At 38.1% G+C, this 25,617-nt stretch overlaps 1 protein-coding gene across 1 annotated transcript; it reads left to right on the forward strand.

Moving 5' to 3' along the window:
• The first annotated feature begins 839 nt into the window (after positions 1–839).
• XG (Xg glycoprotein (Xg blood group)) lies at positions 840–22,837 on the forward strand. Its single transcript, XM_054056755.1, has 9 exons — positions 840–1,197; positions 12,033–12,074; positions 12,411–12,467; positions 16,447–16,482; positions 18,981–19,046; positions 19,892–19,948; positions 20,630–20,668; positions 20,943–21,062; positions 22,143–22,837. The coding sequence occupies exons 1-9, from the start codon at positions 1,137–1,139 to the stop codon at positions 22,157–22,159; spliced, it is 495 nt and encodes a 164-aa protein (XP_053912730.1). The 5' UTR covers positions 840–1,136; the 3' UTR covers positions 22,160–22,837.
• The last annotated feature ends 2,780 nt before the right edge of the window (positions 22,838–25,617 follow it).

A 25,617-nucleotide genomic window follows, 5' to 3' on the forward strand; every position in this document is an offset into this window, starting at 1 on the left:
TTCATGGCAGCAGAGTGTAGTATGTGCTGCCCTCGTCAAAACAGTGCTGACAAAACCTCCTGTAGCTTATCCCCCAGCACAAGGGAGGACATACACCAATCTTCTTGCTAGCGTCGGGCGCCGGTGTGATAGTGGCAGTCCAGGTCAACAGACAAGTGCACTGGTATGCACTTACTAGAGAGATGCTATGGCAAAATTGGTTTTAAATCACATCAGTGATTTTAATGTATGTTCAAGGATAGGTGGATGTGAAGGTTTTGTTCGTTTTTCAAAGCTTTGTGATTTCATGCTTGGCACTGAGCTTCTCCCTCCATTTAGGATATGTATAGATATATCTATTTAAAAATATATCTAGATCAAAGGAAAAAAAATCATGACAGACAACTTTTACCTTGTGAAGATAAGCTTCTGCCAGGGAGCTGAGCATGCTTCAGTTCAGTAGTCCGACATCACAATTTAAGTTTATAAAATGGAGGGGGGAGGGGATGTCACCCCCCTGCAGACAATTCCTAAGTCTCTGCAAAGCAGATTCTTGGCTCCCACTTCCCTCACTTAGTGGGTTAAGTTAGCAGTTAGGACTCTAACAGGATTGCCTTTATCAGTAGTTATTGCTCAGCTAAAAACTGAGCAGGGAAGCAGCACTTTGAGGAGAGAATATATCTGAGAGATTGTTTTTCCAAGTAAGCTTCAGAGAAGTCTGGTCTCCTCTCAGAAACAACTTGAACTCACACAGCACCACACCCTGCTTTGAAGGCAAGGATGTCAAACAGGTTAGCTTTCTCTCCAGAAAGGAGGCGGATTCAATGTGTGCTGGCTCCCTCCCCATTGGGTGCTGCCACTGCTTCTCTGGCTCTCCATGCATCCTGCCTGGGCAATAAATAGGTTTCTTACAGGGCAAGTGTGTCTACAGCTTGGCCGTAGAAGGGTCATCTGCTCTTGTTACTTGTCTTGTGCTAGGAGAAGGTTTCAAGGACTTCCCTCTTTTCGTTGGTACTTGAGTGTGATGGTGAGGGAACTCTTTGGACACAGCTGCTGATTTCAACATCTCCCTCAAACTGTGGCACAGCAGTTGCAACATCTATTGTCATCATTTGAAAAAAAACAACCGGTGCAATCAAGGCACGACATAGAAGACCATGGGGAAATTGAGAAGTATCCTTCTTTTGTGCCTTGGATTTCTTCTAGTCCATGTAAGAGGTAAGTGATCTTTGCCTTGGCTTATTTCTAGGGTAAGATTATTAAAAAAGAAAATAAAACCAAAAATCTAAACACCAGTCCCTAAAGAAACGTTTGTTTATTTGGAAATCCTTGTCTGTGTTATTTTTATTGCTGCTGTTTCATAAGAACCATTCAAGACTGTTTAGACAAGGACTTCTGCAGTTTCTACAGAGATATACATCTTTTGGATGATAGCTCATAACAGCCAAGCTAGTTGGAGTTTTTTTGTTATAGTTCCTTATTTCCTCTAAAGAGAAACTCTTTGGTATTACTGCCCTAAAATTATTCACAAGCTTGGACTTCAGTATAAACTTTTTTAAACGTAAGCAATAAAATAAGAGCTCCCAGGAGAACCCAGATTTTCCAAATAAGTCCTTAGTCAAATATTAACTTCATGTTTTTAGAGCTTTTCTTGGTTATTGATATTTTGAAACACAATAGTTATATTGTAAAAACAAATTTTGATTAATTTTAAAGATGCTTATGCTTTTGTATCAGTGAACGTGCTTTTATAATTGTAAATTAATAGTTTATTAATCTTAGCCAACACATCCCTGAATCCTTAAAATCCACACATGACCATAGGTATGGGATTTTTTTCTTTTTCTTATAGGATTACGGAAGCATTGAATACATTTTATGCATATTTTTTTAAGAATGAATAGCAGTTGGGAAAATGTAGTCCTTTCATATTGTGGTTTTTTTTCTATATTCTAACATAATTTTCATTTAGCAAAAAACCGTGTAAATCTTTTTTTGATATGAAACCAAATAAGATCATGCTTGTGTGCATCTGCCATGTAGTGTACTTGAAACCTTTTATTTTTTGCGTATTAGTGTTCCTTCAAAAAGTTGTAGTGTGGTGTTTGACTACAGGAAGGAACCAGTCATTAACAATTAATTCACAAAAAACAGCTGCTGCTCATCCTCCCACCACCCCTGATTTAAATGGAGTCCTTAGGAGATCTTGCAGTGATGGACAGTAAAAAAACCTTTCCTTGAGTTAGTGCCATAGTTCCATTTTAACAAAGGAGGAACTATTTGGAGGTCTCCAGTGAGTAACATGGCATAAAAGCAGCAGAGCAGTAGTGCTCTGTGCTGGCCTGCCCTGTATTTTGTGAACAGCAATGATTCATGCTGTTTCTCATCACTGGTATGCAGACTTTCTTGTTCTAGAGGACTCCCTTATGTTGAATATTTCTGTTCAAACAATCTAAGCATAGGCAAGCCGATTTCTATATAATCTATCACTTTAATTACAAGGATAGTCAGCCTAACCATTTGTGCTTTACGCAAGTGCTAATTTTGAGCCAATTTGGGCCCTGCTTTGGGGAAGAAGTCATTGCCGAAAGTTTCTGTGGGCTTTGTGCACAGTCTTACGATGATGCAAACTATTTAATCCACTTTGAAAAGCAAACTTAATTATCGTAAGTCTATGGCAGCAACCACTGAATTTTAACATCAAAGGATTTACCATGTTTAAGGTGACATATACAGGAATCACTTCTCAGTCCTAATCAAGACATGAAATGAGAAAGGCTTAGCCTTGCTGGTTAAAAGCTGGTCTAAATCCTTATGATAGGAACGTCTATGATATGATTCACCTTTTTGTCTGCAGCCTTAATTCTTATCTAAGCTCTAATCATCTGTGATTGATTCCAGGAACTACTGAACCACTGTGTCACCATGGCCAGTCCAGATCACATCATTCCTCTTACCATCTAGCATTTCTTTTATGTCTGGGTATCTTCAGTTAGTTAGACTACCTTGATGGACACATCTCAACAGAAGTGTGGCACAACCAAGGACCATATTGCATGAGGAAAGTGAGACCTGTTATAGTTCAGAATCTTACATGCTCTCAGCACTTCTTCGCTTTTGTAATTTCCAAGCTTACACAGGTTACGTGAGGCCTCCCATATAAACTGAGCTGCAACAACTAATTGTTTGAGTGGCTTTTAGCCCAATCCAAATGAAAGAAACTTCATAGAAGCTTCTTCCACTACCAGATCACGGTAACGTCCCACATCAGTTACTGTGTCTTGGCTGACCTGTGGTAATTCAGCTTTGGCTGTGCCTACGTTCCACACTTAGGGTGTGGTAAGACACAGTTTAGGTCCCAGTCCCCCAGTAAGTGAGATCAGGCACTTGTTAGAAACATATTGCAGTTCCCATTTGGGCCATACACCTGTACGTGTACCTGCAGTGGGGAAGCAGTGCAGCTTGAGGGCTCTCTCCTATATGATGCTGGAAAGCAGCTGAGACTCACTCACACCTGACTGCTCAGAAATGCTCCTAAGGTTCCGAGTATAGATGTAATCTACAAATCCATGGTTGCTTTTTAAAAGCAACTGATAGATCACGTTTAGTCAGTAACAAGGAGGGGCAAAGGCTGATGATGTTTAAGTCACATGAACCTCACTGTGTCATGTATTGTGTGCGATGCAGATAAAGGAACAGCATTTAGTACTAGCCAGCAAACCACGTACCACTGTCCAGCTGAAGCTGAAGTAATTGCATTCTTGGTTAATTACCTAGGCCCTTTATGGCAAGAAAATTACAGACCTATTTGGATTTGAGACACTATGAGACTTATTTTTATGGATAACTTAATTTTCACTGAAGTTATAAGACAGAATTGGAGAGCTGAAAAACGCAGCCCTGTTTTTCTTATACTGCTCCATCAAGCTCCAGTCTCTCCGTCACTCTATGTGAGGTCCCTGTGCACGTGCTGAAATATTCATGGTATCAGCAAGGACATACCAGACAGTTCATTCTCTTGTTGCTTGGTGCCAAACCTATTTCACTCCCAATACCTGAGCTGTAATCATCCGTAGGCTTGTCAGTACTATGATCCAGAGTTGTGATGGCAGCTTAATAAATAGACATATCTGAACTGGCAGCAGGGCTGTCGTGACATCAGAGTTGGGGAGTACAAACAACTGGTAGAATTACCCAGCTTCTTGGTTTCACTTTTCAAACATTGCTGCCACATTGCAAGCCTGGACATAGTGTCCAAATTCTGTGTTTTCAGTCTATTTTTTTTCCCCTCACTTGTATCAATGACTGTCAAACTCCTTCCATACCATTGAGGGTAATAAATAAACAAATACATGCTATAATTCTTTCAGAATTCAAAGTCAGTAAAAGTATGCCTTTCTGTGGCATTTTGCCTTGTGGTTAGGAGGAGAGAGCTTCAGATTGAGGCTTCTTTCTTTCTTTTCCATGGGGGGGGGGGTGGTATTTATGAATATTATAGGAAATGCTACCTAAAATCTTATCTGTAGTACAATATCTCATGAAGGCAAATAGGCCATCCCAGTTGAAAGGTGGGGCTTGAATGGTTTGTGGAAATTTAACGGTCTCATTTCCACTGTGTAAGCAATGAATTTTTTAATTCCCGAGGAATTGATTTAATACGCTAGATCACAGCAATATATTTACAAATGACAACGATGCTCCAGATTAAATGAAAACAAAGGCCAGACTAGGAACTAGGATTAGAAGACAAATTAAAGCCCAGTCCTTTCTTAGGGCCCAGAATTTATACCAACAGTGATGGAGGAACCAGGGACATACACTCCACACTGGAAACAGTCCTGAGATAACATCAGCAAAGCCTCCCAGATCACAATCTATATCACATCAAAACTGCAAATCTACTTTGCCATTTACCATCTGCAAGAAACAGCAATTGAGACATAAACCAGATATTTCTATTTACAAAGATTGTACAGAAAGCATAATGGAAACAAAACAAAACAAAACGAAAAAAAAGGGCTGGCTCTTTGTTCAGCAATCCAGTCCAGATTTGCAGAGCATTCTGCATGCCAAATCTCTTGATATCTCTTTCCCCTGAAGGCTAAGCCACCAGATCCTATTCTGAGTTTCCTGCTTTTGAAGTTCAGATGCGGACTGATGCTCCATCACTCTTTGCCTAGGGTCATTCAGAGAGGCTTCTCTGTGCACTCTGGCAGCATACACAGAGCCTTCTTCAACTCTGCAAAGGGAGCCCAGCTGCTTCTCTCATCTTGTCCAAATGAGATGCAAGGTGGCTGTTGAGACTCTGCAGAAACTTTGTTGCTGAACAGACCTGCTTGCTGACATCCAGCAGCTCTTTACAGCACTATCCTTTTCCAGAAAACACATTCTTAGCTGCATGAAACAGAGAAGGTGGAGGCCTTGTGCCTTTGTTATCTTGCATCTTAAACACACAAGCAAAGAATGGGTACAAAATGTACAGTGAATGCTCTGATCATCCACTTCAACTGGGCTGTACTACTAATCCCCTTGGAAGCACTATAAATAATTATGCTGTTTGGTTACTGTGACTTCAGTGGGCACAAGATTTGCTATACAACAGAATTTCTGAGAGAAATTAAACTCACTGTTACCTTGAGTTTAATTTAATAGCGCTACTGAGATTTGTGCCTGCCATACTGAAGAGCTAAAGATGTGTTGCATGTATTTTACCAGTATATTTGGGATAAAGGTGGGAAGAGGAAGGTTAAAAGGCTCTCTGTGAGCAACAGAAATAACAAAGCCTGGCGTCTTCTGCACCCCCTGCATTATCTTCAGCTCTCTCCATTTTCTCTAAACTACCAGCTGGTCCTTAGGCAGTGAGGACTCACTCAGTGAGCTAAACACAGCTTTTGCTTGTGCCGCACTGTAGAGTTTCAGTGGAAACACTCATATAGGTGTCTTGTTTGAGCCTATCTTTGTGTAGAGCTCTCATTAAGCCTAATGCTCTCAGACCAAATGGTTGAAAAGGGCTGACAGCTTCGCAAACCACACAGGGAGCACAGAGAGGAACTTTGGCTAAGCAGCCCAAGCCATGGCCTAAGCTTCATTTCCTTGTGACACAAAGCTGAAAATATGAGTTTAAATAAGATGCACAGACATATGGTGCTGCTTCGTTGGAGATCCAAACTCAGTTGCTCTGCCTGTAATTTTACAGTTCACACCAGCTTCTTCTGCATTCACTCTGAAACAAAGTATAGAAAATGATGTATGTTTTATTTTAGATATGTAGGCCATGACACCTTTGAACAGCTGTTGTTTGCCCATAGCAAAGACAAAGTCCTCAAACTAGAAGATTTTCTTTCATGTTTGATGAGACCATGCTGCATAGGACCTAAAGTCATTCTTGCTTTATTACTAAGTCTCATTTTCTGCTATTTATTTAAATGCGCTCTTGTATGAATAAGTGAGAGAGACCTTTTCATTTCCCTTGAATCCAAACTACAAGCAGAAGTGGCCTAGAAAAAACATGAAGACAATAATCAGGTCCATATGCTGTGGTTTGTAGACCGGAACTTAGACCTTAATTACAGATTTTAAGGCATACTCATTTTCCACCCCAACATTAAGGGGTTATAATGGCAATAGTTGTTTATGGAATTAAATGCCCATGATGGAAAAAAAAAGCTATAGTAAAATCATCAGGAAATATGGATCATGAAAGTATTGCATCAAACAAACAGTATCTCTTGAGATTTTATCCCAAGTACCCACTCTGGGGCGTAAACCTTTATATTTTCCCATAACTCTTTTCACATGAGTAATTTCCTTTAAACAAACATAATTGCTTCCTGAATAAAGTTGGACCAGGAAAAGGGTCCTGAATCACATACTTGGGAGAATACATCCTATTTTGTCATTACAGGGGAAATATGCCTCATGATTGTATGGTAATCAGTAATGATCTATACAAAGAGTACTATACAATTTCAGCTAAAAAGAACAAAAGATGAGTCCCACCAGTGATTTTGGTAACATAGTGTTCCTTTTCAGAAAAGTTTTGTTCTCATTTGTGAGCCAGCCACTTCTTCCTCAGCCTCTGCCAGCTTCATAATGTTTTAAGCTCATTGTATTCACCAAACAATTCTTATTTAATTACACTAAAGAAATAATTGTTGTTCTTGTTTTTAAATAATGTAAAATCAACTTATTTTCCTTTCCTATCTAGCTCACATGTTTAACTTAGGTGTTTCTAATTTATTTGTAACACAGGCAGTCTCATCTCAATAATATGACTGCTAGCCATGTACTCAAAACCCATTAATATAATCATATAAATGACGAAAGGATTTATCTAATGCACCTGTGAATATACTCATTTAAGATATATGTCCACAAACGTATATACATGTATAGACACTTTTTCCGATGTATCTTAGGTTCATTTTTAATTCTAGACTATGCATATTAAAGGCCTGTGAAGTTAATTTCGTTTGCCTCATAGCTTGACTCTCATTTAGTGATATTCATACTGTTTTATTTAAATGTGCATCATTTTTATGGCTACAAGCTATGTTCCTAAAGATCCATTGCAGGAAAGAGCCTTCTTATGAAGATTAAAAATTGCAGTGATGCACCATGGTAGCCTTTTGTCAGAAAACTCCTGAGTACAGTCCTAATGAGAAATGGGTAACATCCACCTGCAGAATCCAGTCTTGTTCCTTGTAAATCCTCAAAAACTATGGGACTTCAGATCCTTGTAATCAACCAGCTCACAATGATGACGTATTTAACATTAGGTCACAAATTCAACCGCAGGCAAAAGACACTGATGCCTGCATTTTAGTAACTGGATATTTGGGTCACATTTTCAGAAAACTAATAAGGGCAAAAGTTTGTGAACATTAAATATGCATGTGCCTGAGGACACAACTTTGCAAGGGACTGCCTTGGTGTGATGAGATGACTTCAGCTCTGTGATGGTTCTGCAGAATGTGTCTTACAGTCAAAGGAACTTACTAAAAGCTGGCTCAGTATCACTGTGGCAAAGAGCAACCACAATAGTCTCCATAGCAGAGCAAGTAGACTAACAAATATTTTATATCATGGGCTTTCCACACATTATATTTCATAGGCTCATATAAAGCATGAGGATTAGTAAAAGCAAATAAACTACCCAGAAGAATCATGCCTGTAAATATAAATTTATAACTTTGAAATTTAAGTTACTATATTTTGATGCTTGGCTTTATGGAGTCTATTCTCTCTTATCTACCTGTGATAGAGAAGTCTACTGTTAGCTGTTTAGGCCAGGATTACACTTCAGATTTTTACAGGCACATGTGTTGAGTAGAGATGAGGGAATTACATCCCAAATAAGGCTGGAAGTGCCAGCAAAAGTCCTGCTGTTAGTGTAGTTTATTGTGTTTGAGCAGCTAGTATAAACATAATTAAAACATGTCTTTTCATGATACAAACTGCATGTCCATCTGGAAGGCTTGCTTTCTTAGTTTAGCGTTTTCTCATTTGCAGGCAAGGACTGCTCTGTGGTATCAGGCAGGAGCTTACAAACATTTTCTCAAATTCTATTATGAATTGTGTGGACCACTCAATAAAAACCACTCTTACAATAATTTTATTTCTATGTAAAAACAGAGGTACTCCTAGAAGAAAGGCTAGAAGTGATGCCAAGAAATGGAATACTAGCCCAAAGCAGTAATTACAGAGATAACGCTGAGATAATACCTTCTGCACAGCTAAGCCTTTTCATAACTTCATCCAGGTTAAAAAAAGAAACAACAAAAACACACTAAAAACCCCAACAAAATAAAAAAACACTAAAGAAACAAAACTATTTAATCTCCCTACTAAAACTTCTTTCATTTTCATTTTCATCAGTATATTTCCAGCTGCTTCTATTATGGAAGCTTGTCCAAAAAAAAAGGCCAATTTTGTATGGGGAAAATTAATTTCTTTCAGTCTGTTTGTTCTGTGAAGAAGCTTGACTAAATTATTTCTGTTGCAATTTATCTTCAGAGTTCCCTGAAGTGACTGCAATTCTTATTGAGTCCCTAATGCGTTTTTGGTTTTAGACCCACCATTTTGCGGATGTAATCTGGGCTGTTCAGCTATTTAACCATCTGTTATTCTCCCAAATTAGATTCTTAAAATATCTAGGTGCAGTCTCAGAAATGGTAATTTAAAATTCTGCTCCACAAAATCTTACTTCTTGTGGTCACTTGATGTTACTATCAGAGGAAATAGTGATGGAAGTCTAAGCACTCTTTTAGTTTGTTGGAATATCGTTTACTATGCGGCACAGATGTCCACATACAATCTGTCCTTCTCTCAAGGTGTATATTTACATGGCCAAAGAGATTTCAATGTAGATTCCTGTCTTACTGCCAATTAGCCATTCTGTGTTGGTGTCTGTTTATATTATTACTTCATATATCATGAGAAATAATTAAAATAAAATCAATCTGAATAATTTTTGCAAGGGATTTTCACACTTCTCTTTTATCTTTTTAAAATTTCTGTAGTTGTCTTCTATTTCTCCCTTACTGTCTCAAAAGAACACGTCTGGCCTTTTCTCACTTTTTCACTAACAAAGCAGACATGACAATAGGAGAGGGAAAAGTTGGTATTGTCTACAAGAAGGGCAGATGTTAGTTTGATGTTTTGCTTTGTTTCTCATGCAATTGGAAGCATCTGCATCATCTTGTTTGAATTCCACAATGTCTTTTGATTAGATTACTTCTTTTTATTTTTTTTTCTTTTCCCTAACTTCAAAGAAATATTGTACCTGGAAGTTTTCCAGAGTCTTCTTTCACAAAGTGATTTTGTCACATTCTCTTTAGGGTAATATGACCTTGGTATCTTGTTTCCATATTGTTAGTTGCTCCATGTCAGGACCCGTTAGAAAGCGATTGGTTTGGCCAACAACTCTTTGGTGTTACAAAATTATTCCTGATGACTCATTCTGATGAGAAATGGTTTGAATCCTGGTGGCAGTATCCTGCCACAGCAAGGCTCAGGTCAGACATCCTCCTTCAGCCCTAAGAATGCCAATCTAGAATGAAAATTTATCCAGCATGCAAAATCAAAGGACAGTCAAACTTAAGTTGCTCGTGTTATTGGCACTGAATAAATGCTTCAAATAAATATAATTTGACTATATAAGTAGAGGCAATGCCCGGATGGCAGCCTGTGGGTAAGGCGTCTGCACTGGTATAAGACAGTCTTGTTGCTCAGCAGCAGCTTCTTGGCTCGAACAGCCCGCAGGTAGGGGCTCAGGGCCAGTAAGGGCAGGTCATGCCCTCAGGGTCCCAGCAAGGAATATCTTCTAAGGAAACCACTTGCCAATATTATGTATTTATGTATTTTAATGAATTGATAAGAAGAAGTAACCCTTGCAATATTATCCATCTAAAGACTCAGTCCAAAGGTTACTAGACTTGGCTGAGTGGCCAGGACAGGGGAAGAAGAGGTGGTCAGATGAGTTGTGACTCCATGACCAGTTCAAATAAGGGATAACATGTTAATCTAATAGCATTAACAGGAAAGCTTTATGTTGTTATCCTTTCCAAACACAGGTTTGTAATACTATTTTATAGGGAAAATTTTGTTTTAGAAGCCATTCACTATTTCGCTTTCCCGCCTCTTTTTCTATTTTTTCCCTCAGCTGCAGTTATAATTAAGTTCATGGACTTATGTGAAAATCTTCATGGGAATCAAAATGTCTCTACTTTATGCTCCTGCACAGATTTTCATCTGAGTACCACTGATGATTAATTTTTCCAGGACCAATTTGACATAGGCAAGACCTATTATTTGGGAACAGTAAATAATGGGAAGAATGCCAAAAAGACCGACAGCACCTGTCGAGAAGAGGGAATTGAGCTGAACTCAGAGTGCTGTTGCACTGGAGAACCTCTGATGGCCTCTCTGTGTTCCTCAGTTTCCCCACTTGAATAACAATGTCTTTCTTTCTGTGGAGTGTTCAAGACTTACTAAGAATACCACGTCATCAAAGAGTTAGCTATAAGCCTTTCAGACAGGCTAATACATAGATGCAGATTAAAAGACTTACTTGATAGACCACAGTAAAACATTTCTGCTTGGGGAAGCCATGGCACATCATGACTTTTTGCAGGTTTATACAGGCTGATCTTATATTTGGTGTGCAAACACAAGGATGGTGAAGTTTCAGTCTGGATGAAAACTTACGCATACATAGTCTGCAAAGAGGTATTTCATGAAAGCTGTGTATTAAAAGGAAAGTGGCAGATTGTAGGGTGGAAAGTAAAACTGACATGAATAACTGTTTGTTCACTTCAAAGTCATATGCTTCAACTTATACATGTAAAAATTTTCCAGTTTCATTTACCTGCTAACTTCAAAGTTCAGGATGCTAGCTTCCCTGCTGTAACATTTAATGACATGACTGGCACCTAACATAAAACAGGAATTCTTTTGTCCCCTTTCAGATTTTTTAAGGCACAATGGAAAATAAATTAGCTAGACACATCTTTATACCTTATACTGCTGGCACATGTTACAGGAAGACTAGAAGAAAAAAAAGTCGATTCGCATTACAAGTAATCACAAGGCAGGCTTGCCAGTAAAGCTGCTCTCTGAAGCTCAGCTAGTAAAACAATAATGAGGATATTAAAAGTTCTCACCTAATGATTCTGGCTTGCCAGTACTGTGCTGAATGCTACTTTCAGTTGTCTCCTGGTAATAGTCCTTGTGCCCTGTAATAGGCAACCTGTGTTCTTCAAAGGCACGTTTGCACTGTGGCTGAATATGAACAACATGAGACAGCAGTTTCTCTTTGCGCTACCTGAATGACTGGCTTCTTCGAATTAAATGAGCCTGTCTCGCATGGTCATTTCAGGACTGCACAGCACTGACACAACAGCTGACAGCTTGCTCTGCATCTGCTCCTGTTTGGATGAATTTTTCTTTTGCCTCTTGCTGGTGTTCTGGCTTTGTCCAGAGCCCTAAGACGTGGTGGTCATGGAAACCTGTACACTGACTTAGTGTCTTTCCTTCTGCCACCTTCTTTCTAGGTCAACGCGATTTTGATTTAGCTGATGCTCTTGATCACCCAGGTAGGTAAATCTCCTATCCTTATTTTACTATGGCATTTAGACCAAGTAATAGATCTTAAGTCCTTTTCCTTGAGGACTGGAATATGAATTGGCTAGTAATTAAATTAAAGATATGCAGAACTGGGAAATGCTAGATTTCAATGTTTCTGTCATAAAATTAAAATTTTTTTTAAAGCAAAAATAGTAACAGCTTTGAAAACATACCCTTCATTTTTAGTTTCTGCCATGACACACTGATTTGTTGAATGTAGCTCCCTAGATTTGCATGTATTTTCTTTGTTAAGTTGAAAAACTTTAAGCTGTTATTGTTTATCAATGTGTCATTGTGTCCCACAGATGACATAATTACCAGGAGACCTACAGTGATCAGAAGACCTACAAGGCCTGTGCTGAGTAAGTAAGGAGGACAGTGGGTCATAACTGATTTTAGATATGTAGAAACTGTATGCCATGAGATTCTTTATCATATTTGCTGATGTACTTTAGCTGAGATCATTTGGGTGAATACTAGCCATTTTCTGTATTTAAAGTATTTTTTGACAGCTACCAACTACTTGTCTTTACTGCTTCCAGTAAGGCCTTAGAGCATGATTGGCCACTTATGGCACTTTATTTCTTGAAGATACTCTTCATGCTTTTCCAGCTTGTACTGAATTCCCTCAGAGAGTATAACCACTGTTAACTGTTGCTAAAAAATGGGTAACTTTTCCTCTACTTTCTTGTTCTTTATATTTTCTTTTAGCAGAAATATTCATAGAATCAGACATTTAGGTTGGAAAAGACCTTTAAGATCATCAAGCACAACCATAAACCTAACATTGCCAAGTTCATCACCAAACCATGTCCCTAGGCACCACTTCTACAAGCCTTTTAAATATATCTAGGGCTGGTTACTCAACCATTTCCCTGGGCAGCCTGTTCCAGTGCTTGACAACACTTCTGGTGAAGAATTTTTTCCAAATATCCAGTCTACACTTTCCCTGGCACAACTTTTTTTTCCCCTGTTTATTTACTTAATATTATCTACTATTGATTGCTACAATGACCCGTGTCAGAAATGAAAAAAAAAAGCTCTAAACAGTGAAGAGAACTGAAAGGTTTTAGCTGTAGTCCTGAGGATGACAAATCATGGTTTGCAATCAACAACCAGTACTATCAAAAAATCCAAACTCCAAACAACAACAAAACCATACATATATTTATGACGGAACATTGTATGGTAACATAGGAATTTTTCACCTGAAGTGCACCAAAAGAAATTTCTGGCTATCAAACAAAATGCTCGAATCAGGAAATGCTGGATAACATCAGCCCACACAATGACTTTCAGACTTTTCCTGGATAAACTATAATTCTTTAGGTACATGAAAGCAGTTTCATTTTCCACACAATTCTCTGTCTCACTCTTTGAACAAACAAAGCAGAATTTTGCAAATGTGGTAGATACTAAATCCTGTAATGACTGTGTACTTCCTTCCCACTCCATTTTGCAAAAAAAAAAATAAATAATCCATGTTTGGCCTAGATTGGAGGTCTCTGCTGTAAAATACTGCTAAATCACTGCTCTGTACTTAGCTAGCTGTCCTGATTTTCTTTAAAGTCAGTGGAGAGAAATCACCATATCTAGGGACAGTTCATTTCACACTAAATGTGGATTTGTTCTCAATATAGACATTTAAACTAGGTTACTTAAATTGTGCCCTAAACGTCTGTGTCCTCAGTTGTGTCTAAAGGCAACCTAGGGATGCCAATATCTGTCTCAGTCAGGCAAAAGGATTTTTACTTTAGGGACTCTAAATATGTTAGAGGTATGACAGTCAAATGACTATCTGCCTTACCTAAATCAGCTCCTGAATTCCTGGGAATGAAGTCCTCCATGCTTTCCAGAGATAATTATGGAATCTTTTCCAGCACTGAAGGGGATTGCAAGGAGTTTAAAGGCAATTAAATTAATTTTTTAAAACTGCGTTAAAAATAAATTACTTGATATGGAAATGTGCAGAAAGATAATACAAAATTATGTCCTAGCATCTGCCTAATGCTTCATCTTAACCTCAGGGTTTCCTTTATGTCTCGTTCAACCATCACTGAGAAATGTGGCTGACTGAGATTATGATTTTGGTTGAGCTGAGGCCAATTACTGTACAGGCCATGCCCTGTGGGCATCACTTCCAAAACACATTTGCCTGAGTTGAAGCTCTCCTGTAGGCACCTCCCATTTGCAAAATTCAATACAAAATTTAATGAAGGAGAAGGTGATGTTTATTTAAAAAAATCTCTAAATAAGCTGATTATACCCACTCACATCCATTCTACCATTGATTTAATTCAGCCATAAACTCAAACCCGCATACTCATGAGCACCAAGATATGTGTGCTCAAGTGGTCTGAGAAACATCATGTATAGCACAGGACTAGGTATGCGAGCTACTGAGTCCTTTTCCTTTCTCTGTGGTTCTTCTTGACCAGAAATAAAGAATAGTTTATGTACAGATCTTTTATATCCTTTAGGATTCATCAGCAATTAAGGAGAGGTCCTTTGCCTCGTAATCTTGCTTACTTCAGCACCTCTGAAACCAGGCAGGTTTTTGTACACTGGTTTTGCTTGTCTGGGGTACATAGACTGTGTCTACAGTCTGTTTTCTGGGTATGCAAAGAGGAAAAGTAATGGAATAGCTGCTACATTGCAACCCATTGCTTTAGAGCACCCTTCTGCTTTTCATCTGCTAACAAGTCATCTGTGCTGCTGTCTTATCAGAGTGCAGGCCTGCTGGTTTTGACAGAAACAACACATTCCTCAGTTTTACTGCTGGAAAAGATGACCTTTACTGCCTTTTAAGCCTTTGCTCTACTGTTTCTCCTAGTCCCCATTGACACGTACATTTTCATTTGTATTTCATGCATACCAACCTTAACATTTCTTTTAGAAATCTTTGCCCTCCATCACAGACCCCTGCATTTTAGATGAATTTTTAATCTTGATAATAAATTGAATCCAGTTTGCAATTTATTGCTTCTTATAGTGTTAGTATTTGACAGGTAAAGGTATTTTTGAAATGCAAGTTTCTGCTGGTCATACACAGACAGGATCAACACTTTGATCAACAGGCTTGACAAGAACAGATAGACTCATGTAGTATGAATTTGATTGTTTTCCCACCAGATTTCCTGGTAACATCAAAGCATTTCTGAGTTATTACACAAATCAGACTAGATACTGTACAAAAGCAGCTTCCCACTCATTCTGGATACAAAGAAGACATGGAAGCAGACCTCAGCACAATAGTGCATTTGGATGGATTTTCCTGAGTTTCAGGAATTCTCACACAAATATAATGAAAAAATATATTTTATTATTAACTACCTAATAAACATCAGCATGAAAATTCAGGCAAATGTTGTTGTCCTTTTTCTTCTGGTTTGTTCCAGCACTTCATATTTATAAGGAGAGAGAAAGGGATCCTTGGAGTTATAACATCCATCAACTATATTTCTGCCTATCAGAGCTCACTATCATTCCATATACACCCCAAAATATCAACCATGTACTCATATTCGCAACTACAAGTTGAAATGGAGTTCCTCTTGTTTATGCATCTGCAGATCATTGACAAATTGCTTATTGAATGGAAAATTCCATCCTACATACAGGGAGACGTGTACACTGCCAGGAGAATGTCAATAGCCTGTTGAGTCACAGCATAATGTGCACACGCAGATGTCTAAGTGTGTTTCAAATTCTTTATAGCTCAGTCAAAGAAAAGCCAGACTGTCATTCAACCTCAGACAGGCACATATGATCGCTTGAAGCAAAAATTTCTATGTCACCATAACCCATACATAAATTAGTTGATACAATTCTCTCTTCCTAAATAGGTTTATCAAATTCCAGTATTTGTTCTTGAAATCGGTGTTCCATTTTTGTAGTTGAATAAATTACTCTTGAGCCAAGTGTGCATAGAAAGTTTTTAAACACAGACATAAATACTAATAAGTGCACTTTAAAAATAAATAAATACATTTTAATACTCTAAAAGAGCTAATTTTATGCATGTACTTCCACATATATTGAAGAACTACTGATCTTGATTCTACTATGAGACTTATTCTAATATTATTTAATGCAGGAATAAATCCTTTGTATTTTGAGTGGAAAATAAATGATTTATCAATTATTTAGTGGGCAAATATTAAATTCTACTAGAGTTTTCCAGAAAAGTGAAATACTTTATTTAAATTTGTGGGTCTTCCCTGTAAAACAGTGGTTTGTCAAACATTAATTTATATATTTTCTATTGCAAACTAACATTTCACTTTTCTGAAGAATTGTGTGGTACTCACTTCTCTACATCTTCCTCTTTTTCATTTTTAGACAATGATCTGCATTTAGGAGATGCTCTTGGTGGGGGTGAGTACTCTATTCTTTCCTCAGATGTAATGGCTGGGATTTTTTTGGTAGTCTTTCTGAAGTCTACCTAATTTGTAAAGAGATTTCAAGGCTGTAGGAGGAACTATAGTAATGGGAGTCATTACAACTCATGCACATGTAGCTCTTTTGCCAGAGGCTGTCACAGAAAGTGGGGAGAGCAGTATGGTCTGTGTCTGGCTGCCAGGGAGCTATGAAGTCAGGCTACCATCCACGGTCGTAGATGTACTGTAATGATTCAGGGTGGTGGCCTCTAGCAGAAGGTTGAAGACAGTACTACTGTGATGGTAGTAGTTCCCTCAGCTACCCAAAATGAGTTTACCCAATATTAGGAATTAGAGGTAACAATGGATAGAGAGAGGTGTGAGTTTATTGCAGCTCTGCTGATCCAAAGAAATGCAGGAAGAAACGTTTCAAAGATGAGCACTGATGGGAATGAAATAGCTTAAGCTTGAAGCAATCAAGCTGTTGTGACCTGCTATAACTTCCAGGTATTTCTATAACATCCAGACGTGACCGAGGAAGTATTCATCGTAATGGGCTGTGCTGTGTAGACAAATGAAATCATCCACTCTGTCAATTTTTGCACCACATTTTGTTTAGTGTATTTAGAAGTATACTGAGGGTGTGAAGTACTCTAGATGGGTTCCTATACACTGAAGTTATCTAAAATGCAAGTAGTTTTGAATCAAATTCCACTTGAATTAAAGCTACACAAAAGAAAAATTACTTCTTAGCTTGTTCCACGGAATCTCTGAATCATGACTCCAGTCACAGTGATTTAGTTTACTAATGTTTCAGTCTTAGAGAACCATAACTTTTACATTATTCTTTCCTGTTTCCAGGGCTTTCCACATTTACAGTTTCCCCTGTGGTATTTAGTGATTCTGTTTGAATAGCATGTCAGCTCACACTTTATAATACTGAATCTAGTTTTGTTTATAATTCCACATTTATGCTGTCATTTCTTCATGTCTGTACTAATTGTTTCATTCCTGCAAGTTTTTAAAGGGCACTTTTATAATAGGATGTTTAGTATGTTGATTAAATTATTAATGAATAGCTTAAGTATCTTGACTAAGACCCACATTTCATTCAGAGGATGAAAAATAATGTTTCCCTCAGCTATTATTACCTTGCTCCGTTCTCATTTCAGGATCTTAATTGGCAGTCATACATGGTATAATGGGATCAATTACATGTAGCTCAGTATCAATAGTTCTGAAGACACTTTTCCAGTAGTTATGCCATAGAATATATCTTCTTATGCTTAGAGAAGACTGAATAAGTGCAGCATTGTAACAAAAATGAATAACGGGATTGGTAGTTTTCTGCTTTTTTGCACGGTAAGTCTTAGTTCATTACACACAGTTCTGGAACAGAATAAATATCTTCTTCTATTGAATAGAATCAATTTGGGCAAAGTGATTTAGCAAAGATTTAAGACTCTACCTAAAATCCAGTCACTACAGTAGGCTAAACTCGCTTAAATTTAAGCATATATCTAAATAATTTGTTGAATCAGAAACTAAATGTTACTCACAAAAAGAAGCATTATACTTAGTACCTAGGCAAGAAAAACACATGATAGAAGGGTATATGGTATGTATGGAAGGTGAAATAAAGGTTTAAGGAGAGGAAGGGAAATTGGTATTTACTTCTGCTACCTAACTTTGATTTATTCAGAACTAAACTCAATGTTCGGCTATGAAAACAGTTAAATATGTGACTGAACTGGTTATAGAAAGGATGGCAAGAGGAGGTCTACACTACATATGCAGAGAAGAAGCCCGAATTATTAATTGTGGCAGGTTTTTGCCTAAGTCAGCTCTTGTTACTCCAGCACTGTATGTGAAGTTTGGAAACTGCTATTAGTTATCAGATCTCCCACTCTATCCAATGCATCTCTTCTTGTTACTTTGTCAAAACTAAGGCCAAATACCAGCACTAAACAACCAAACTGAAGTCTAAGTACATTTTGCACGGTTCAAGCGCAGAAAATCCATCACATGTTAGATGAATTCAGCATCTTTTAGGTGAAACTAATTTTCAGAGCTTAGTAATACCTGCTGTTGGCACAGAGATAATGTGTTGCCTCCAGCCCAGACCAGCACACCAGCTTCATTGTTGGCTCTGCATAACTGCACCACTGTCACCTACAACAACACATTGTGCTTTCCAGCTGTCAGCATTAAACATTGTTAGCACTTGCCAGAAATACATTAAATATTTTCCTTCAACATTTTTGTAAATTCTTCTCTCATTTTAATTTTGAAAATATTCCTTTTCACTTTATGATTAATTTTAGTAGCTATTTGTTACTATAGAGCTTGAGACTTTTTAATCAGCGACAAGTTCCTGTTCTTAATTCACCAGATGATCAAATTAGCAATAGGTATAAAATCTCAGGTTATCACACTCTTTATTTGCAGCTCTCAATTTTGCCTGTCCAAACATCTAACAATATTAATTATCAACAGGTGACATCCCACACAAACCTTTATATCCACCTCTTCCACCACGACCAGGAAGCTATAGTAACTCTGGTAAGAATATTTTCTTCTAAGAAAATCTAGCACTATGAGCTGTTCCGAGCAGATATTTTGAATACTTTACTCTCTCATTTCTTTTTTAACAGTTTTTATGATCCCTCCCCTTCACCTCCCTTTTGTAACCACTGTTCCTGACCCAGTGTTTGGAAAGATTTTCTGAATTTTAGTGTTGGCACCATAAAGCTTTCTTGTCTGCCCAAAATGTGGGATGTTGACTCCTAAATGGCATCAGAGTAACACATCTAGCCACGGTGCATGTATTATCCTATGTTCAAATCCGTACTGAGATGTGCAGCTGAGATGGCCCTGGGACATACAACAGATGGGAATGGGGAGAAGGATATAAGCCTGTATTGCCTTTGAGTGTGGTCCTAGACACCCAGTTAAAGTAGAAGTGACACATCTATCTCAGCTGTTATCATGTAACCCATATTTACTTCTGATATGACTGCATTGGTAAGCCATGGACAGGTGCTTATGTAGTCCTTCTGGAGTCTTTCCTGGAAAGGACCAACTGAATTTGTGCTCCAGAAATTGCTGGGATTTGAGATGTCCATACTACATTACAATTTGTACTACTGAGAGCCCAAGCCCACACAGGTGCCAATACAGATGCAGAATGGATAGGCACCAGCAGTTTTAGTAGTCCAGCTTCCAAGTGAATTTGAACGGGTGGATATTCAGTGCAAGACACCTGACCCATCCACCATTTTAAAGCTGGGATTTCAAATGTCTCTCACCCCTCCCTAGAACATGACAGAAAGACTGCACAAGGGAACTGAAGGAGTTACTACTGATTCGATAATTTTGCAACAGAAACCCTAATCTTTATCTTGCAGGAGGTTTTGATGACTCAGATCTCATTGATGGGAAGCCCTTACCACCATTTGTACCAGGTAGTATTTGCCAATTCTCCTTGCAGCTTCTCTCTAATACTTGTAATTCAGAGCTGGCTACTTTTGCTTTAGTGGTAATCTGTTTTTCACTGAAGGTATGGAACAGGACTCTGCTATTTTAATTTAGATGTTAACCTTCTTGACAAACCATGGCTTTGAGCCTGAAGCTCAAATTTGAAACATACTCCTAAACATTAGTGGCGTATGTCAGAACCTTGCAGGATTAGTCCCTTTGAATTCAACTAGGACAGTCCCAAAGCAAGGGGCTTCTGCCAAGAACCAAAAGTAGATTCATCGGGCCTATGATCTTGACTTAAATTATTGATAAACCATTAAATTATTGATAAACCATATTGATAAACCATGTCTGGCAGTAGAGAATAGCCAGAGTATACTGGCCTCCCACTCCCTGTGAAATAAGCTTAATGTAGACTGCTAAGTATTATCCTTTTTTTTAGATGACAATATTCCTCTCCAAAAATGAAGTGTCAGGAGGATGGAGGGTTATTCCTCCAGCCAGCGCAGCTGTCAGTCAGGACTGGAAGGGGAACTCCTCTCTCACAGTCCTGCCAAGTGGCCCCCTTTCACATTCTGTATGAAATCACATTTCGTCAGGTAAAGGCTTTGTTCTTAAAACAAGATGAAAAACATTTCTTGATGAGACTTCATCCTCTGTTCTAGGAGAAGACAGCCACCATTACAATCATGGAGGAAACACGGGTACAGTAAATATTTTATTCTATAATTTATTTCTGATCATTGTAAAACAGTAAGAAAACATTAATAGTACATATACTAAATTAGGCCTCAGGATACTGGTTTGACATCAGCCATAATGTAATATAATTTCTAGTCTTCTGCTTGATTTTATTTAATGAATCTCCAATGTTTCACTAAACAATTCTCCTAGTTTGGCAAAATCACACCTTAGTAGAGACGATGTTTAAGTCAAATAATTTCAATGCCTCTGAAAAAATCCTCTATTTTTCCACAGATTCAGGATTAATAGCTGGAGTTACATCTCCTTTAATTTCTGCTTTGGTAATATTAGTTGTCGGATCAATAGCGGCCTACTCTGCTTACAAGAACAAGAGACTTTGTTTCAAACCACAGGGTAAGATCAACTTGGTTTCCCACTTTCTGAACTGATTTAATGCTGAAGTAGATGGGAATTTTATTAGCAATTTCAGCAGGGGTAGAAATAGATCAGGGATAAGGGCATTTGAAAATCTGGTTCTAAACAAGCTCATTGGTCTGTAAGAGATACTGGTAATCAATATTCTTTGTCAGAGACAAGTACAGGAAGCCATCAAGTGCCCAGTTGATGGATGCACATCATTTCATGAAGAAAATTACACGACTCGAGGTCTCTGCTACCCTGACTGGCTGTCGGGGCCCAGTGTGTGGGAACCCGCTTGTGTTGCCCAGGTCAGCCTTGCCTGGGGCACCCCCTTGGCCAGGGCTCCCATTTCAACTCTGCCCTGGATTAACCTCCAGCCACACCCCTGCATCCCTGGCCCAGCCACGAGCCTGGATGTCTGGCTGGGTTTCCTGGCTTGGCTCTGGACTGGGTTGGTTGCCTTGTCTTTGCCAGCTGATGTCTGGCCCATCCACAGGACATGTTTGTCGTCATCCCCCCTCTGTGTGTGCCTGATGCTAGCTCTTCAGGAACAGCCCCGTCCTGGCCACTAGCTGCCACAAAGGTCAATTTAAACCTCCAATTTTTGTTATTTGTTCCATAATGGGACTAACGATTAAGACAGGAGCAAAACGCAGAAGATGGGTGGAGAAACTTCATAGGCACTTCTGAGATACCTGGGATACCCTTGGCACTTCAGAAAGCTGCAGCCTGCAGGAGAAGCTTTGGGCAGGGTTACACATGGGAGATCCAGATGGAGCATGGTCCAGGATGCCCAGGGGAAAGATGGTCAGGGCTGTGAGGGCTGTTCGAGACCTCAGGGTCTGACAGTCACTTATTTTCCTCTATTCCTATGACCGGGATTAAACTAAAGCATCAGGTTAGTAATGCCGTGGCCCTCTGTAAACAGGGAGTGAGAGAAAGAGGGAAGGCTGTCTGTATATCTCTAGGGATATGAGGTTCCCATCTGCTGCCTCAAAAGGACTGCAGCATAGAAAGCCCGGAGGAGCTGGCAAAGGTCCTGTGTGTGCTGAGTGTTCAATCTTCATTTTTCAGGTGGGGCTGCAGTGTAAACCGCAGAAAGAAGAGTTGTCCTCTGAGCACAGGCTCCTTTGGTTGGTGACATTCAGCCCACAGATCTGACAATTTTTTTTTCTACTTTATCATTCTGACAAAAGAAAATCTTCCTCTAAGGAACATTTTGTTCAGACATAGCAATCCTACTCTCTTTTACTTGACATTGCTCTTGCACCTGGAGCTTTACATCATCAAACATGTGCTTAGAACCTCTGGAGACAGTATTGAACTATCTGACCTGCATTCATAAGGGTTGGAAAAGTATTTTGATTCAAAAGATACTTTAAATAACAAAGAAATCAAATTTACTATAAGGTAAAAAGAAAGATGTGGTTTGTGAGCATTTGAGTCACCAAACAATTTTTTTTTTCCTGTTTTCAAAATTAGCAAAAATATTTAATCCTTCTGGTAGAATAGGAATAAGGAAGTTGCTGCTTTCATTCATACATATTGGTTTCTTTATTATATTTCTGAGTATCTATAATGTTTAAGGAAAAATTGAAGTTGTATAAAGGATTAAAAATGTAATGACTTTGTTTTCTCTTTATGTCTGAATTCTAGTGAAGTGAGAGGAGCTATAGATGGAAAATTCATTCTTAATTACAAAACATAACAATAAAGAACATGTACATTGACAAACTACTGTTTAAACAAATAAAAATGAGAGGAACACATGCTGATTTTATTTATTTATTTATTTATTACTGAAATGGTGTTTAATTCTTCTCGGAACTGGAATTTGCTATAAATTGCTATGTATTTCTTTAAAAGGCAGGTAGTGTTTTTTTAAGAACTATATTATTTATAATTTCTTTACAGGGAAAATAGCTGCAAAGTTTTCAGAATCAGTTAAAATGAGTCTGTGACACTTTGTCCTATAAATTTATGTCATATCAACTTTTAAACTTCATACATATATAGAGTTATCCTTGATACATTTTTGCTTGCATGGCTGTTTCATCTTTTTTCTTTGTTCCTTATCAATGTTGCTGTGCTAACAAATGTCCACATGTAGACAAATCATGAACAAAAACTAACACTTTTCCAGTCTTCTTGCTTTCATTTAGCTAAATGTATCAAAATACCAGACAGTGAATGAAATGTAGATGAAAGCTGACAAAACTAGTAGATTACTTACATAACTCTGCAATATAGCCATTTTTAGTGAACTACTTAAAGCATAGAGGAAATCTCTCTATTTTTATTTTCATCTATATGAGAAGCATTCTTTTTCTTACTGAAATTCCATGTAGATGAAGGTAAGCATGAACATGTGTTTCTTAAATTGTTGAGGGATAGACATCATGTGAAAAAGTACTCTTTTCATAAAATAAAATACTCTTCTACCTAAATAATATTTGAAGTGGATATATATCAGTTGCTGAGGGGATTACCGTCTTTATTGCTATCCTGAAAGAAATTGTACTGTACATCGGTTTAAATATGGAAACATCTTCCCAACTCATGAATGAATGAGCACCTTCATGGCTGTCACTTTCAGCTATGAATAACATATTTCTAACATGGTTTGCAAGAACACCTGATATTTCTCTAACAATACTAATTTCCCATGTTAACAGTTGAAACAGATTGATGTATATTTTACCATGCATACAAAGTTTTACTCAATGAAATATTGAAGTGTTTTGGGGTTGCCACTTCAGTTGTTTGTTTAACAATAAAAATGCATATTTTGCTTCTTTCTCCTGAAAATTTTCAATAAACACAATATCTAATATGATCTGAGTTTTGTTTGGTTTATTTGTTACTTTCTGGGTCGTATGCTGGCTGATATCTTTTGTATATAAATTCACCTATGTCCTGCTAGGGAAGAGAAAGAAATACTTCAAATTAAGGGCTTTTGGGGAAAAAAATGGAAAACAGCTTAAGAATCTTTATTTTTCCAGGAGCAGTGTCCACAGAAGTAGCTATGTGTGTTATTAATATTTTTTATCAATATTATTACAGTTTATTTAAATTTGTTCATAGTATTTTCAAAATAATTTCTTATTATTAGTCAAAAGCAGATTTTAGTATGGAGAATTTGAGCAAAACCCACGAACTGGTAAACGCCAGCCACTCAAGTATTTAACCCTCTGAATCTCTAGTATTACATTAACGTATGACAAATACAACCGCGTGCAGGCACACTTTTCAGTGTTAATTTCCACTTTAGCTAATATAATAATGATAATGATAATGACAATAATAATAATTATAATAATTTTATAAGCATTGTAATAATAATAGCTATTATTTCAGATAATTGGAGGGTTATGTGGGGAAGCTCTAACATATTTAAATCTGGAGAGGAAGGAAGGAATACCAACTGGCTGTTAGACCACTGGAACTCTAGCTTGTATGTTTGGCTCTGGCATTTAAAATCTATTCTATACCTTAAAAAAGTTACCGGCACACATGTACACCAGAAAGTCATTCAAATGTAGGCATCACTTTTATTACCAAGGAAATGCTTTTGTTGATTACAAAATCCTCCAACAGAAACAGATCTGCCAGTGAAATTATCTGCAACAGTGATCTTGTTACTCCTAAGCAGATTGTTTAGTTGACCTATTTATGTAAGCACATGATGAAAGTATTTCCTGAGAATTTTGTTTCTGTGGGACAAGTAAAGCTCGATTTCCTATGCGTTTATGTCCTTCCTTCCTTAAAAGCCTCACCAGGGCTAGAGCAATGACATCCTCTGCAGCATGGAGTGGCAGCACTGACAACTTGCAGGCTGTTAGAAATAAAGGTTTAAATATAAGAGCTGAGTAATATGTACATTTTCTTCAGTGGCATACTGTCTTAAATTGTTGTCCTCTGCTAAGCAGTTATTGATGTTCCCAGAACAGTTTAACACAAAAATGCCTCAGCTGAAACACATCAACATAAAACTACATTGCAGAGACATTGTGGGGCTGGAGCACCTCCCATACAAGGACAGGCTGAGAGAGTTGGGATTGTTCAGCCTGGAGAAGAGAAGACTCCAAGGAGACCTAAGAGCAACCTTCCAATACCTGAAGTGGGCTACAGGAAAGCTGGAAAGGGACTGTTTACAAAGGCTTGTAGTGATAGGATGAGGGGCAATGGCTATAAACCGGAGAGGGGCAGATTTAGACTAGATATAAGGAAGAATTTCTTCACTATGAGAATGGTGAGGCACTGAAACAGGTTGCCAAGGGAAATTGTGGATGCCCCATCCCTGGAGGTGTTCAAGGCCAGTTTGGATGGGGCTTTGGGCAGCCTGGTCTAGTGGGAGGTATCTCTGCCCACATCAGGGGGGTTGGAACTAGGTGACCTTTACGGTCTCTTCCAACCCAAACTATTCTATGAATTACATACAACAGTTACCTCATTTCTAAGTTAATGGCAAAAACATGCTGTGCAACTACATAGACATTGATATATATATATATTTATGAAAATAGATATAGCACTCTGAAAACATTTA

The sequence above is a fragment of the Cuculus canorus genome, chromosome 1, assembly GCF_017976375.1.
Source record: "Cuculus canorus isolate bCucCan1 chromosome 1, bCucCan1.pri, whole genome shotgun sequence".
Lineage (NCBI taxonomy): Eukaryota > Metazoa > Chordata > Aves > Cuculiformes > Cuculidae > Cuculus > Cuculus canorus.